The 15,756-nt window shown below is 39.4% G+C and overlaps 1 protein-coding gene across 2 annotated transcripts in view; it reads right to left on the reverse strand.

Moving 5' to 3' along the window:
* The window catches only part of CROT (carnitine O-octanoyltransferase), a 34,335-nt gene that overhangs the window by 9,401 nt on the left and 9,178 nt on the right, over positions 1–15,756 (reverse strand). For both annotated transcript variants that reach the window (XR_006279421.1, XM_038390056.2), the window contains exons 3-13: positions 13,606–13,730; positions 9,848–10,029; positions 9,513–9,637; positions 7,056–7,164; positions 4,176–4,269; positions 3,959–4,084; positions 3,217–3,318; positions 2,492–2,575; positions 2,296–2,403; positions 1,897–2,027; positions 153–276 (exon numbers count right to left, since the gene is read on the reverse strand). Coding sequence is in view for 1 of the 2 variants with exons in the window: in XM_038390056.2 (XP_038245984.1) it covers positions 153–276; positions 1,897–2,027; positions 2,296–2,403; positions 2,492–2,575; positions 3,217–3,318; positions 3,959–4,084; positions 4,176–4,269; positions 7,056–7,164; positions 9,513–9,637; positions 9,848–10,029; positions 13,606–13,730 (1,310 nt within the window). In the remaining variant the exon portion in view is untranslated. The remainder of the gene's footprint in view (positions 1–152; positions 277–1,896; positions 2,028–2,295; positions 2,404–2,491; positions 2,576–3,216; positions 3,319–3,958; positions 4,085–4,175; positions 4,270–7,055; positions 7,165–9,512; positions 9,638–9,847; positions 10,030–13,605; positions 13,731–15,756) is intronic.

A 15,756-nucleotide genomic window follows, 5' to 3' on the forward strand; every position in this document is an offset into this window, starting at 1 on the left:
AGCCCTGGTGGTGACACCCCCACTTGAACTAACTAGCGGAAGATGACTTCTCCAGTTACTGACACAATTAATGGCATATTCTCGTATCTAAAATAGATCAGATGACAGGTCTTTTAAATACATTACAGCTAAAGCAGATTTTCAATACTTACACTGCAAGATGGATCCAGCATGGATTTGCACCACTCCACGGCTTCCACTGTACATGGTCTCATAGTCTCTGTGCGTCCATGGTAGAAACGTCTGGTCATAGCAGTTTCATAACAGCAGCCTGGGCTAAGAAGGAAAATTAGGACAGAGCGTCTCACTACAATGATAAATCTTTTCTCCTCTCTAAAGGAAAAATGTCATATAAAAGATATTCTATCCCATTACACTCAATTACAAATAAGAGTAAGCCACTCATTTTCTTTTCAGTGTCTGAAATGTAATACAGATTACTCAACCATAAGAAAGTTTTCAAGAGGCAAGTTAGGACTAAGAAAATTCAGATGCCATTATAAAAAAAAATCTGGACTGTTTCATGAGCTGCTTTTTGTAAATTCTAAGGCTTCCATACACCCTTATGTAGGTGAGTGGAAAGTAAGCAAGCTTCAATTTCCTATGTGTTCTTCCATCAAAGTTAAAGGAGAGAAGGCATCTGCCCAAAACAAGACCCACAGATTGGGGGAATCCACTAGCAACAAGGGGCATCTACAAACAAGTTTAAGAAGCGTATCCGATGAAGTGAGCTGTAACTCACGAAAGCTTATGCTCTAATAAATTTGTTAGTCTCTAAGGTGCCACAAGTACTCCTTTTCTTCTTACTGAGATTGTTTTTGTTGGGCAATTAATATAACCCAGTGTTCAATGACCTATGCAAGGAATGTGCCTTTTTGCAGATGACACCCTCAGGCAACTATTTGCCAGCTTTGTGATGACTCGCATTTAAACTATTTTAAATACTAACAGATGGTAGTAAAGGCATGGGTAAAGGAGGGACATAATCACCAGCAAAGGGAGAGTCTCCAATAACTTTTAGCTGGGAGTACAAAATAAAACCTTCCTCAGCCACCCGCCTAGTGTGCAAGGACAGGAACTTGGTTGTACACTATCTTTTCGTTATGCCATTATAACTTTTACAGGGAGCCTTTGTTGGTGATGGGGACAGGATGACAACAGTGAGTCTGCTAAGGCTTTTTACAGGGTTGGGATTTTGGAAGAGAGAGATTTATCACCACAGAATGATGTTTAATTATAGACTACAGATGAGGCTTTCATCTGCACCTGGACCAAATCCCCTTAAATAGGAATGAGCAATTAGTGAGGTATGCTGTGTTGGTCACAGGATATTAGAGACACAAGGCGGGTGAGATAATACCTTTATTGGACTAACTTCTCTGTTAGTGAGAGAGACAAGCTTTTGAGCTTACACTGAAAAAGAGTTATGTGAGTTAAAAAACTTGTCTCTCTCACCAGTAGAATTTGGTCCAATAAATTTGGTCCACTTCACCCACCCTGTCTCTCAGTTAGTGAGGTAATATAGATCCTTGTGGGCCAAGTCTTTGCTTATCATTTACCCAGTACTTCCTATGTGTATGTTTTATGGAATGTTAATAAAGCTCTGGCTGGCTGCCCTCCATCTTACAGTATTTGCAGTATAGCACCTACCATACTGTGACATAAAGGACTTGCTCCTGCACCTTTTGAAGTCAATGGCAGAAATCCTGCTGACTTCAGTGGAAGAGGATCAGGTCCTGTATAACTAAATAAAAGATTATAATGACATATTTCTTCATTCTTCTATGGCTGCAGTAAAACATAAAATGGGATGCAAAGCCCTTTGTATTTGCCCAGATTTGTCAGTTTGTTCAACTATACATTTAATTGCTAGCCTGGGTAATAAACTTTTCTTACTGTCCATGAAGTTTATAATAGGCCAGCTGGAGGCCAAGCTGAACAAATGTATCAGGATGAAGTCCCTTCTTCTTGGTCAATGCTTTGCCAAAGGATGTAAAGGCATAATTCACTAGCTGCAAGTCAGAAACCTGACAAATAAAAAATTCGTTACCACAGGAGAATTCAGCAACTGCTCTAATCACAATCTGCTTCAGTTCAAATATAATGAACTGTACATTCACCTCACAAAACAATGGATCAGGTTTACACCGGTGTAACTCCCCTGGCTTCAGTGGGGCTACCTCAGGATTGAATCTGTCCCAGTGGTCTTTGTTCTCTGGCCTGGAGTGAGGCCAGCTACTAACGTTTAGAAAAAATGAAAGTCTCAATGATCACTAAGAAATAAAGAAACTTCACCTGCTGAGAATACCGTTCTTTAGCACGTCCAATGTCATTTAGCACATTCTGGTTCAAGGTGAAAACAAGTTCTTCTGGCCATGGGATGTCCCGTACTTTATCCGATCCCTGTTTTGTTTTTTAAATAGAAGAGGAATCAATATCCGTAAGAGAGGTAATTCTAATTAATAAGGATGGAAACATAATGGATACATACCTTCCACCTTCCCTCACTTTCAATAATCCTCTGATCAATATAAGAGCACAGGACTACCATAGCCATGGCATCAAAAGGAGAATGCTAGAACACATGAGACAATATACGGTGATGGTTGCATAGCTAAAAGTTGATCGAGCCTCCTTATTTTCACCCCCATTCCTTCTTAATTATGCTGAAGGTTTTCCTGTGTTGTGTAGAATTCATTAAGAGATTACACTTCTAGCCCTTCTATCTGTACAGATAGAGCCCCATACAGTATTTATCTAATCTCTTGATAGCTCTGCAGCCAGATAGACTGGCTGCAGAGACACTGGGTAAGGCACAGATCTGGGCAGAAACAACGTCTTCCTATGTGAGAGAGCATTGCTTAGCATGTTTTGGGCACTACTGTCATACAAGCAAATAATAAAGCTACTAACTTACAAATTTTTTTGCATGATTTTCCCCTTCTCTTTGAACTCCTATTGATCAAATTCAAGAAACTCCCTCATTAAAATATTTCTGAAAGTAAGATTTAGACTTCTAATCTTAATCTCCTCTTTAGAAATGTACAGCACCTATCCTGGGATGTTTGCCACATAAGGTGCTCTATACATGAAACTTCGCTAAAAAGAAAAACAAATTTAAACCTGTAAAAAAAATATTCCATTGTGGAAGGGGAAAAACTGACAAAGGATCCCACTGTAAATAAGCTAGGAAAAAGGGAATCATATTTTACTTACATCAGAGTTTGAACCAAATGTCCCATTGGAAAATAATATGCAGTTGTAGGATTTGTCTCCCCAGCGTATGGTTGGATCTCCTGTTAGAGCCAACTTCATGATCTAAATCAAGAATTAATATAATGGGGTTTAGAACTATCCAAATGTGCGCCACAGTCCTGTCACATTACACTGGAAGTATCTGGATCCTTTTTTAATGAGTACCAACACACTTGAAAGCAGCTATGACTTACTGCATTGGACAAGACACTGTCCCTGCCCTAAGGAGTTTTTAGATGAGCTATGACTAAGAAGGCTCTCTGCCTGACAGCAGACATGCCGAAAATGGAATAAATATATATCCATCCGAAGAAAAACCATCTGTACAAGTCAGGTGTTTGGTGTTTAAAAATAAAAGTCCAGATCCTGTTGGTCAGTGCTTCTGTGGCCTGTGAAATTCATAGGGGTGCAGAAGGGTTGAGGGTAAATTTACACCACATTTACACCTCCAAGATCCTAGATGTGGCAGGCATTGGTCCAGTCCTGACCATCAAAAGGAGGCAATGAATCATGGCCATGCCCATTTTCCTATGCTAGAGGGGCCAGGACACAATGATGCAAGACCTTTTAGATGCTAAGGGAATCTTCAGGCAGATAGTTAAGATGGCTTTCCAGAATATTTTATACAAACAAATCACATACACAATGAGAGACAAAAGTTGGTTAAAGGGAGAAGTAAAATTATTTTGAAATCTGTAACTACCGGAGTACAATCCTCAGGGGTTCCATGGGGACTGGAATCATCCAGGGAGATCACAAACAAACTGCTCTGAATTTTTTCCAGTAGACAAAAGTTCTTTGGATCGAGATTAGTTAAATATTCACGTGTCTAGAAAACAATGAAAAAGTGGTTAAATAATTGAAATGTTTCAAGTCCAGTCAATCAACATTTTTCTGAAAGACCACTGAAATTTTCCAACCTCTGCCCACTGGGTTCTCTCCCCACTTGTTAAAGCCGCCAGCCCTGGTCCATCAGGTTCATTATGGCACCTCTTTTGGATGTAAGCAAGTTGCCTTTAAGAAGATTTTTAAAATTAGTAAAATAGAATGAAGACAGAGACTGGATTAAAGTTGTTCACTTTAGTAGGCCAGGAGTCTGGTTAATATTTCTTATTCCATATCTAATAATCAGATTAAGTGAACTTTCAAGAAGTGTATCAACCCTGCTCAGGACACATGACCTTTTTAATACCTTGTCTGCACTGGGGATTTGCCCTGATTTCAGCTCTGGGGACTGCTGCACCAATGTAAACCCATAGTTTAGACAAAGAAAAACACAATTTGCACCACTGACACTTAACTCCGTTTCAAACATGGGACACCTCTAATGGTGCATGTCACACTTTCCATATCCACACTAGGGGTTTGCATGGGTACAGTTATATTGGTGACTAGCTACGAGTGGCTGAAATAAGGGCAAATCTCCAATCCACACAAGGCCTGAGAATCATAGGAGGGAATCATATTCCATCCCAGCCAGCTGAGATTGTATTATGCACCAAACCTTAAACAATGTTTCTCTTCTTAACCTTTGCTTGCACCAGCACTTCAAAAAACTTCATTCAAAGCTTTGTACTCTGACAGTTTTACCTGTAAAAATGACTCTTCACATACTGTACTTCATGTTCTCTGTCTACCTTGTTACCCCTTTTAAAAAACCTTTCTCTGAATTTTTAAGAATTCATATGCAGTTATTTGGCACTTCCACCTATTAAATACTAGTACCAATCAGTATTTAAACAACATTCATACAGATGTATTCATCTATAGCAAGAGAGGCGAACCAGATATACCACCCTCAATATCAGGTTACCTGTAAAGCAGAATTGTAATACCCGTAAGTAGCAGCAGGTTTTTGTGTATCATTGAATTAATCTGTTTGGCATTTCTTGTTAGGAACTTGTTTGATTTCTGTTTGTTTCTTCCTTTAGTGTTTGCTTGATCCACCACAACTCTCAGTAAGTTGTTCCAATAGCCAATTACCCTCACCATTAAAAACTTGTGCCTTATTTCAAGTCTGATTTTTGCTTAGCTTTAGCTTGAAGCCATTGTCTCTAGGCAAGAGGCCATTATAAATTTTTTTGTTCTACATGTAGCTACTTATAGTCTGATCAAATCCCCCTTCAACTGTCTTTGAACTGAACTAAATAGATTGAGCTCTTGGAATCTACCCATGTAAGATTTCCAATCATTTAATCATTCTTGTGTCTCTTTACTGAACTCTCTCCAATTTATCATCAACATCCTTTTTGAACTGTGGACTCTAGAACTGGACACAGTATTCCAGCAGCAGTCACACCAATGCCAAATACAGAGATAATATAACCTCCTTATTCGGTATTTCTGTTTGTACATCCAAGGATCATATTAACCCTTTTGGCAACAGCAGCCCACTGGCAGCTCATATTCAACTGATTATCCACTGTGACCCCCAAGTTTTTTCATAGTCACTGCTTACCAGGACAGAGTCCCTCATCCTGTAAATATGGTCTCTATATTTTGTTCCTAGATACAGAACTTTAAATTTGGCCAGTAATGACTTGGATAAGGACTGGGAATGGCTTGGAGTGACTTGAGAGGAGTTACTCTAGATCTACACCAGCAGAATTTGGCCCATAGGGTAAACCAGCATGTGCACAGTCTAGTAATATTACCAGTCTGTAAAGTTAGCATCTTCACCTATTTTTTGGATTCCTCAAAACACTTCTGGGAAGTGTGTAATGATTATATTAGTGGTAATCATTAATAATTATTGAGAAAATTCAGAAATTTCATGTGCTAAGAGGAAGTATACATATGGCAGCTCCTTGGAGAGGGAGTATTTGTTTTGACAATCAACACCTAGCAGTATGCTCTAACACCAAGGTCTACAATATATAGGGCCACATTCTCTCTCTCTCTCTTAACCCCTCTTCCCACCAATACAGCTCCTTTGCACTCCCTTAGTGGCACAAAAGTCCAAAAAGCAGGTCAGACTTTCCAGGTCCTGGTGTAGGGGTGAGATATGTGGCTGGAGTGCCGCGGTATTCCAGAAATCCCCAACTGGCAGAAAAGGCCCTTAAACATGTTACCAGACAACACATGTTACGGCTCAATCCTGCCTCTGTGGAGCTCAGCAGCAGAAATATGGCCAATATATCACTATATATATGTCAATATATGCACAGCTTCGATTATGTTTAAAATGTGGTCAAGAGGGAACAAAGAGAAAGTGTAGTGGTGGGTTTTGTTTGTTTGGCTTTTTGTTAATGATTATGATGAACATCTCATTGCTACATGGATTGGTTCTCAAAAAAAGATATCACAGATAATCCTGATATAGTTTCATGCCATGAACCCCAACATGCAATTGATATTTGCTACCCAAACACCTTCATAGTATACTTTTAGCATCCTACATTTTCTTGTTGTTCCTGGCACCTTACCATAGTTTGCAATGCCAAGTGCAGGTTCATTTTTCATGACTATTACAAGCTTTCCTTCACCTTCCAAAACACTTTAACTGTATAAGCTGTTCAGCTAAAGTTACTTAGTTGCAGAGACTACCAAAATACAATAATGGAGGAAAAATTCCAATCCCGCCAAACTTCAACAGAAAATGTTTAAAGGGATTTGCTTGGCCTGAAAAATCGCATTTTTATCTGAAAAACGGGCACTTACTAGAGTTTACAAGTAACACAATTGGAGACTAGCATCCTGCCATGTTAAGCATTCCAATTTTGTACAGTCTGGACTTTCATGGAGTGCTGTTCTTTTGTATTTCATTGTGCAGCTCAATTAATATGAAGTAATTTAAAAACCTGAAAATCTCTGGGGGGCTCAGTATATGACCTTCATGTACAGCATCAAAAGCAAACACTCGACCTTGACACAGGACTATTAAGTGGGATGGGCATTCACCTTCACTCTCTGAAAGGAAGATAAAACGAACATGAGAACACAATACTTTTTGGAAAACATAATGTGAGTGAGAGAGAAAGGGGAGACAAGTTAAAGACACACTTAAGTACAAAAATGCATGTGTACAAATACAGCACATTTTGGCCTTTAACATTTAAGACTTTGTACATTTAAAAACAGCAACCAAGACCAAACTGGTCATCTACTTTCAGAGAGCAATTCTATGTTTTTTCTGCAGTTTGGAAATAAGTCTCAAAGGCTGCATTTGCAAGATTATCTGACAGAATCCACAGATGCATGTAACCTTAATTATTATTAACCCTCATCAATGTTTACTGCCATGTTCATAACTTTAACAAATTTATAAGTGGGGAGGCTATTCTTACATCAAAGAGCAGAAATACTACATGGAAAATCATTCACATACTGATGAAAGAAAAGATGACATTGGGTGAAGTTTCAGAGGGTGGGCATAGCAAGTGGCTCCAAAGATAAGCAAAAACACTTCACAACACATTGTACACGTTTTTGTCTATGCAAATCAGGAGTTAATGCACAAATGGATCAGCTAGTACCCAATTTGCATATGCAAATCTGAGCACAGATACATGGATGTTTAACATTATGGAGAGATGTAGTTGTTGCACATACCACTGGAAGTCCTGCCCATAATTGCCTATACAATCTTATTAGACATGCCACACACAAAAATTATCAACATAAAGTTAAGGTTTGACCAAGTTCAAGAATGTTAAGACAAAAAAAAAAGTTAGAATTGCAAGAATCACAGAGCTAACGTTGCACTTCTCAAACTAGACCACTACGCAACCTTAACTCTGCCCCATAGCTCTGCCTTGAAAAAATGAGAAATGTATACTATATCCATAGAGCTCCATTTAACAAATGCCTATAAAAATGTCTTAATCTTATTCATATAGTAATTTTGTTGCTTTATGTCTTTCTTCATGATCATATTGTAAAATACACAACGAAATTTGTAAGTTCCTGATTTAGATAAATAGCAAAATTAAGGAAATCATTCCCCCTTTAGAATGTCATCTACAGAGATCATGAAATTACAGCACTTGCATGAAAAGAGCAAAAACTAGTGGAGTGACAAATTATCACATGTATGAAACCTTATAAAAACAAGGTGCTGTCATGAACATCTGAAATACACTACACGCCAAAAAGGGAGATAACAGGTTTTCATCTTCACAGGGACACAGCTGAGGTTCTTCGGGTGCTTTGAGAAATGCAACCATACCTCCGCATTCTCTGAGTTTCTATTGTTTGGATTTTCTTCTGTTTTATTTTTAAACCAATGTTCTTGAAAGGTCATGCACCCTCAAACCATTGTTATGTGCCTGCAACCTTAACTTTTCTTTTAAAAATTAAAGAAATTCCCATACATAAAAGTTTATTACAGTCCTAACAAGGGATTGGGGAGGGAAGGAGAATAGGGAAAGCTTCCCACTTCCTCTTGACTTCCTGAGCTCTGGAGGAGTGGCACGTCACTAATCCACACCTCCTAAGGTCTATAGGAGGGGGGCTCCACCTCTGAGAATCTTAGGAGATATACAGGCATGTACTGAGGTAAGTGCGTCAGCATCTTTCTGAGCCTTATGAGATATCTCAGGGAATCCCCAATCTTTACAAGGCGCATTAAGTGGAGCCCATGGCTCTTATGTTTCTCAGTTCCACAAAAGCAGTAGGAGTTTAGCGAGAAGGATTACATGGGCCACTGGGGCAGGTGGATTTCTGACAAGAAGAAGTGAGAGCTGGATGGGAAGCTGAGAATTGGGGGGAGGGGGAAACATAACATATGGGGAGCATGTCCCTGAAAAATGGGGACATGGATAGGGAGGGATTTACAACTCCATATTGTAATTTTACAATACAGGGTAGGCATATTTACTATTGGTATATGTAAGTGTGATTAAGCTGCAAACAAATAATTTTGAAATAACCTTTCATTCAACAGCAAGAAGGAAGCACTAAATACTGTACCAAAAGGGGCATGAGGGCTGAAGAAAGTTAGTCCATTCCTGATGTTCTAACCCTTTATTTGTATCTGACCTGATTCTTTTATCTTTGTCTGTATCCAACCCAATTATAAAGATCAATACCAGTTTAGAAGGTGCCACAAAGGCATCACCTCAGCTGTGGGATGTACAGAGTGCATAGACTAGCAACCCTATAACACCAATGTATAGCTAATCAAAATGCTCTTCAGCTACAGCAGGTTTTTAAAACAGACACAAATATAGTGTTTGTTTCATGGTTAACATGGCCACACTTAGTCCTGCAACATAAAATCAGTTGTCTGTTAGGCTAGGAAAGTTGCATATGTTTACCAGTTCTAAAATAGTTGCCTAAAGAATCTCTAGTAATTCCTGGAATCTTGCAAGTGCAGAACAGCATTCGGAATTGGTTCATGTCCAGAGGCATATTTCCATGTCTATGCACAGCCAATTTTTCCCTGCAGTAAACAGAATATACAAAAGCATAGGTTCTGATTAACTTTTAAGCATGAGGTAAAAATTACACCAACAAATCAAATATGGCAAAATTCATCCCTGAGTACAGTGGAGTTACATCAAGGAAGAACTTGTCCCATATTGTTCATGACTGTAAGCATGCACAGTACACTGATATTTAGAAGCAATTATATTTTTTTAAAATGTCTTACGTTCTTATTAGTTCCCAGTATTTCAAGGTATGCCATATTGTTATGCATCCTCTTTCTATTTGAGTTCCTTCTTTTGGTGACCAATAGTGTTCAAGATAAGGGCCTGCGCCTCCAAAGTTATAATATATTTGTGTTGGTATGCGAGCATCAAGATAAGCCACGTTCAGCCACCATTCTTCTAGCTGAAAAGGAATAGAGATTAGCATCACAATATATTTTAGGCATAGCTCTATAATAATCACTTGATTGTTGTACTGTACCTATCTAATTTTTTGTTACTTTTTAATACTCTGAAATAGTTCCTGAACTGTGAAAGGCAGACTAGTGATCCACAAAGCACTTACTGATAGTACTGAGACAGCTACATCACATTTCCAGGTGTTATGTTACACTACTTTCTTAATATTAATTTTCCTTGTCACCAGTTGTTGTAGCTGTTGACTGCTGCAGTTGCCAGAGATTGTTTTCTGATGAGATTACAAATTTAGCTGACAAAGCTAAGTGTAAATGTAATAGACTTCTGTAAGATATCTGATTTGGTACTGCACAATATTTTGATTAAGAAAACTAGAACAATACAAAATTAACATTGCACAACTTATATGTATTAAAACCTGGCTAACTGACAGGTCTCAAGAAAACCTGAAGAGGAGCTTTGTGTAAGCTTGAAAGATTTTCTCTCTCACCAACAGACATTGATCCAATAAAAGACATATTATCTAACCTACCTTTTCTATCTACCTCTCAACATATAATTGTAAATGGGCAATAATCATTGAGCAAGTGTGTTTCTAGTGGGGTTCCTCAGGGATCAGTTCTTGGCCCTACACCAGTGGTCCCAAAACAGTGGGGTGCACCCCCTACGGGGGCACAGAGCGGAGGTGCAGCAGGGCTTGGGCCAGTCCCTACAGGGTGCGGGGAGGGAGTGCCACCCAGCCCTGCTCTGTCCCCATCTCTGCTCCAGCCCTGGCCCCGACCGCAGCCCTGGCCCCCAGCCTGGGCATAGCCTCAGCCCCCAGCCTTGCCCTGAGCCCTGGCCTTGGCCAATGGCCCCACCCTCAGCTGTAGCACCATCCATTGCCATGGCCTGGGCCTCTGGCCCACAACCACAGCTTCGGTCCCCGACTGCAGCTCCTGGGGGCACAGGCAAATTACATTAGCGGCAAGGGGGACACAACTTAAAAATGTAGGGGACCACTGCTCTACGCTATTTAACTTTTTTATCGATGACCAGGAAGAAAACAGTTTGCAGATGACACAAATATTGGGGGTATGGTAAATAATGCAGAGGGCAGGTCACTAATACAGAGCAATCTGGATCACCTGGTAAACAGGGCATGAGTAAACAATGTGCATTTTAATAAGGCCAAATGTAAATTTATACCTCTAGGAACAAAGAATTTAGTTACAGGATGAAGGACTATATCCTGGGAAACAGTGACTCTGAAAAAGACTTGTGGGTCACAGTGGATAATCAGCTGAACATGAGCTCCCAGTGTGATACTAAAGGGCTAATGCAATGGATGAATAAACAGGAACACTGAGTAGGAGTAGGGAGGATATATTACTTCTGTATTTGGCACAGGTATGACAGCTACTGGAATACCATGTCCAGTTCTACAGATCACACTTCAAGAAGGATGCTAATTAATTGAAGAAGAGCCCCGAGAATGATTAAAGGACTGGAAAGCATGCTCAATAGTCAAAGATTCAAGGAGCGCAATCTCTTTAGTTCAACAAAGAGAAGGTTAAGAGGGTAACAATCTGTTAGTAGCTACACAGGGAACAAAAACTTGATAATGGGCTCTTCAGTCTAGCAGAGAAAGGTATAATAAAATCGAGTGGCCAAAAGATGAAACTAGACCAGAAGTTCTCAAACTGGGGGATGGGCCCCCCTGGGGGGGCGCAGAATGTATTCTGCTGGGGCATGAGAAGCTTTAGGGGGGAAAAAATTAACTTACTGCACACATTTTACCCACAGCAATGAACAACTAGCAAAGCCGATTCCTCCAGACCTATGAGATCCTCAGATGGCGTTGTGCGTTCCGACAGATTTCTGTTAAGCTTGCATAGCATTATACAAAGTCATTGCCATCTGCACGTTAATCCATTTGCTATGGAGCGGTGTGCACATTTAATTGTACGCATGGATCACAATCGCAGTTTTGCTTTTATTACAATGTATACAATGCTCATTTGTGCAACAGAAAAAAAAATAAGTGAAAAACAAAGAAGCTAAAACTGATTCAAGTGAAGCACTGCAGCCACATATATTGGTATTCAGTAGAACTTCAGAGTTATGAACAGCAGAGTTACAAACTGACCGGTTAATCATGCACCTCATTTGGAACCGGAAGTACGCAATCAGGCAGCAGACATCAAAAAAACCCAAAAACTGTACAGTACAGTACAGTACAATACAGTACATCGAATGCATCCGATGAAGTGAGCTGTAGCTCACGAAAGCTTACGTTCAAATAAATTTGTTAGTCTCTAAGGTGCCACAAGTACTCCTTTTCTTTTTTATCTGATTATTAGTGATGGAGGAAATGGTCCAAAATATGATCTCTCTGTTCAGAGGTGTTCTACACTATGAAAATTCTTCAGAATACCTACTCTGAGATAATGTAAGTATAGACATGTTGGGACTGATGATGGTCTTATGAATTCCAAAGATTGTTTGACATTTACTAGTAGTTCCTTTTTCTCTTTCTTTTTTGCAAGGCCACCTGTTAGATTGCCATCACCTGTATTATTGCTCTTCAGAAAAAGAAAGAGCTAGAATGTATGCTCTCTGGGGCACAAACCGTGGGTAAAATTTTCAAAAGCTCCTAAATGACTTAGGAGCCTAAATTCCTCTTTCAAACCTGATTTAGACAATTAGGGGCCTAAGGGCTCATCTACACAGCAAGTTACTATGTGGCTAACCAGGGTGTGAATCTACAGTGCACCTGCTTGTCACACGCTCCAGGACTTTCACTGGAAAGTGTCCACACATAGTATTTCTGTGTGGAAAGTTGGTGCATTGTACATTCACACTCTGACTTGCCACACAGTAACTGGCCGTGTAAACAAGCCTTAAGAATCATTGCACATCAATGGGACTTAGGAGCCTCAGTCACCTGGCTACTTTTGAAAATTTTACTGTGTTGTCTGATTCTGTGTTGTCAGTGTCTAGCACATTTGGGCTTTTGAGCACTATCACAATACAAATACTAAGTCATCTTCAGCCTGTGCATTATGGCAGAATATGATACCTCAAGATAACTGAGTTAAATCTAAGTTCTTATTTGCTGTAATCTTATTTATGTGATTGTTTACTGAGCCAGCCATAACAAAACAAGTGAGTAATAAAACTGGTCTCTAACAATTCATAAATATAAAAATGTTCAACAAAACACTATTTTCATAATTCCTCCTCCTTTTCCAATTTGTTTAGCTATTAAAATATGTAGTCTTTGCTCAGTCAATAAACACTAGTACTCGTGGGTTTCATATGCAAAGGTTGGGCCTGACCCTGAAAACATTATTCTTGTAAATAACCCCACTCACATAATGAAGTTATGCAACAGGAATAAGGAAAAGTTGAGCCTAAAGCTCAGCACTTTACAAGATCAGGCCCTAACTAGCTCATTTTCTGATTGTTCTCTGCAAAAATACTGATGTCTTATACTCACAAAACTAGATGTATCAAGATGTATGAAAGACTCGTAGGAAATTTTTTTACAACCTTAAAAAAATCATAATTCAAAACATACCCAATTCTTCTTCTCTTTAGCCCTTTGCAGTAATTTATGCTGCAACAGTTTTCCAATCCCATGTTCAAACTTTTTAACTATGTCCTCAGTTCTTTGATATTCTTCTTGATTTAGGAATGGTTTTACTGTAAAAAAGGAAAATGTATATAAATACAGATTCATATCAACTCCCCCCACGGCCCCCCGATGCAGACCCTGAAGCTGACAGAACCCAAGAGAAATTTTTAAAATAAACACAGATGTCTTTGTTGGAAGAAAAATATATTTTAAAAAGGCCAGAGTAAGTTCTAGGAAATCTTAATGTAAAAATACATTTAAAAAAAAATGTAAGTTAAATACGATTATCACGCCTCTCAAATAAGTGTGGATACAAAAGGCCCGCAATATCAAATAAGTGATTAAATCAAATAAGAGACTGAAAACAGAAATATTTAGATCTAAATTGGTAGGTACTATGGAGTTCTGTGACTCTGCAACTCCCATGGAACTCATTCACTAATTAAACTTGTCTCTACTTTGTTTGTGGGCACAGTACCAGCCAAATACATTGGGTGAGTCCACACAGTTGAGAAACACACAGCTATCACATTATTGCATCAAACATAAGCTACTTATCTTCACCTTCAAAGCCCTTCATGGTCTAGCCCAGTTGTGGGCAACCTGCGGCCCGTCAGGGTAATCTGCTGGCCACCACTTCCCACAGCTCCCATTGGCCAGGAATGGCAAATCGTGGCCACTGGGAGCTGCAGGCGGCCGTGCCTGTGAATGATCAATGTAAACAAACTGTCTTGCAGCCTGCCAGGGGAATACCCTGACGGGCTACGTGCAGCCCGCTGACTGCAGGTTGCCCACCACTGGTCTAGCCCCAACCAACCAGTCATCTCTCAATTCACTTTCTAGATAGATACTTACCTCCAATTGGGCAATGATGCAAACCTCCATTGCCGCCTGGTTAAATTTTCAAACAAGCACCTTAGTGCTTTCTCCCTTGCTGCCCCTCATACTTGGGAGAAGCTCCCTGTAAACATCTGCAAAGTTACCTCATTATCCTACTTCAAATTCCTCCTCCAAACTCTCCTTTGCCATGATGCCTACAAAAACTAGATAATGGGTGTGCTGAGACCACTGCCTATCATGCTGACCAATACCATCTCATTGTTTTCTTGTACTCCTCCATTTGTATTGTATTGTATTTGATGGAAATATAGCTATAATGGTCTTTAAAAACACTAAGTCTGTAGTTGTAATGTTTCCATGGGTCCAATATATTTTTCTGACATTCTTTTTCAGTTTTGTATAATTTAGTCTTTTTTTTTTTGGTGCTTTTGAATATTCAATGTGTGTGTGTGTAAGGATTATTATGTCTTCATATAAAACTTTTTATATTTCTGTTTTGTAGGCTTTCCACCCCAGAGTTGTAACACCCTCACTTATATTTTATACAATATATTCCTTTATCTGGTTGTCATTTGATGTTTTCAGAAAAGAACCTATGAGCATAGTGCTCATTCTTCATAGTCTCGTGAACAAGTTATTGTAGAGCACAGAACAGTGGTGAATGGTTTGCTGACACTTATCTATTTGTGTGATTAGACTGAATTTTCGACTATGATCCTAGCAACAGGGAAAAAAGTCAATCCTTCTGGGTGGGGTAGAAGATAGACTCCATTAGACCAAAATCCTTTCTCCAAACATCTATCCGTATGGGTTGCTGAATTATATTTCTCAATCATCATATTTTGGGTATCTTGGAATTTGCACTGAGTAGCATGGGATCTGACAGATTTCCAATGTAACAACTGATCTCTCCTTAGTAATTATTCCTACATCTAAGAAGGTGATTTTTCATTAATGCAGCATGGCCAAAGTTTTTCACAGAAACTAGATGTTCTACACAACACAAGCCTTGGGTATCCCATCTGGCTAACCATGAGCCTGTGCTGTTGTGTGTATGTATATATTTCTTATGGTGTTGCCAAAGTAACTTCTTGTTTACAAAGACTATGTCTACACTACAGACTTCATGTAGCCACTCCATGCCAGCAAGAAAAACTACCCACAACGAGCGGTGGTGGCTATGTCAGCAGAAGAGTGTCTCCCGCCGACATAGCACTATCCACACCAGTACTTTTGTCAGTGAAATTTATGACG

This window comes from Dermochelys coriacea, chromosome 2 (assembly GCF_009764565.3).
Source record: "Dermochelys coriacea isolate rDerCor1 chromosome 2, rDerCor1.pri.v4, whole genome shotgun sequence".
Taxonomy (NCBI): Eukaryota; Metazoa; Chordata; order Testudines; family Dermochelyidae; genus Dermochelys; species Dermochelys coriacea.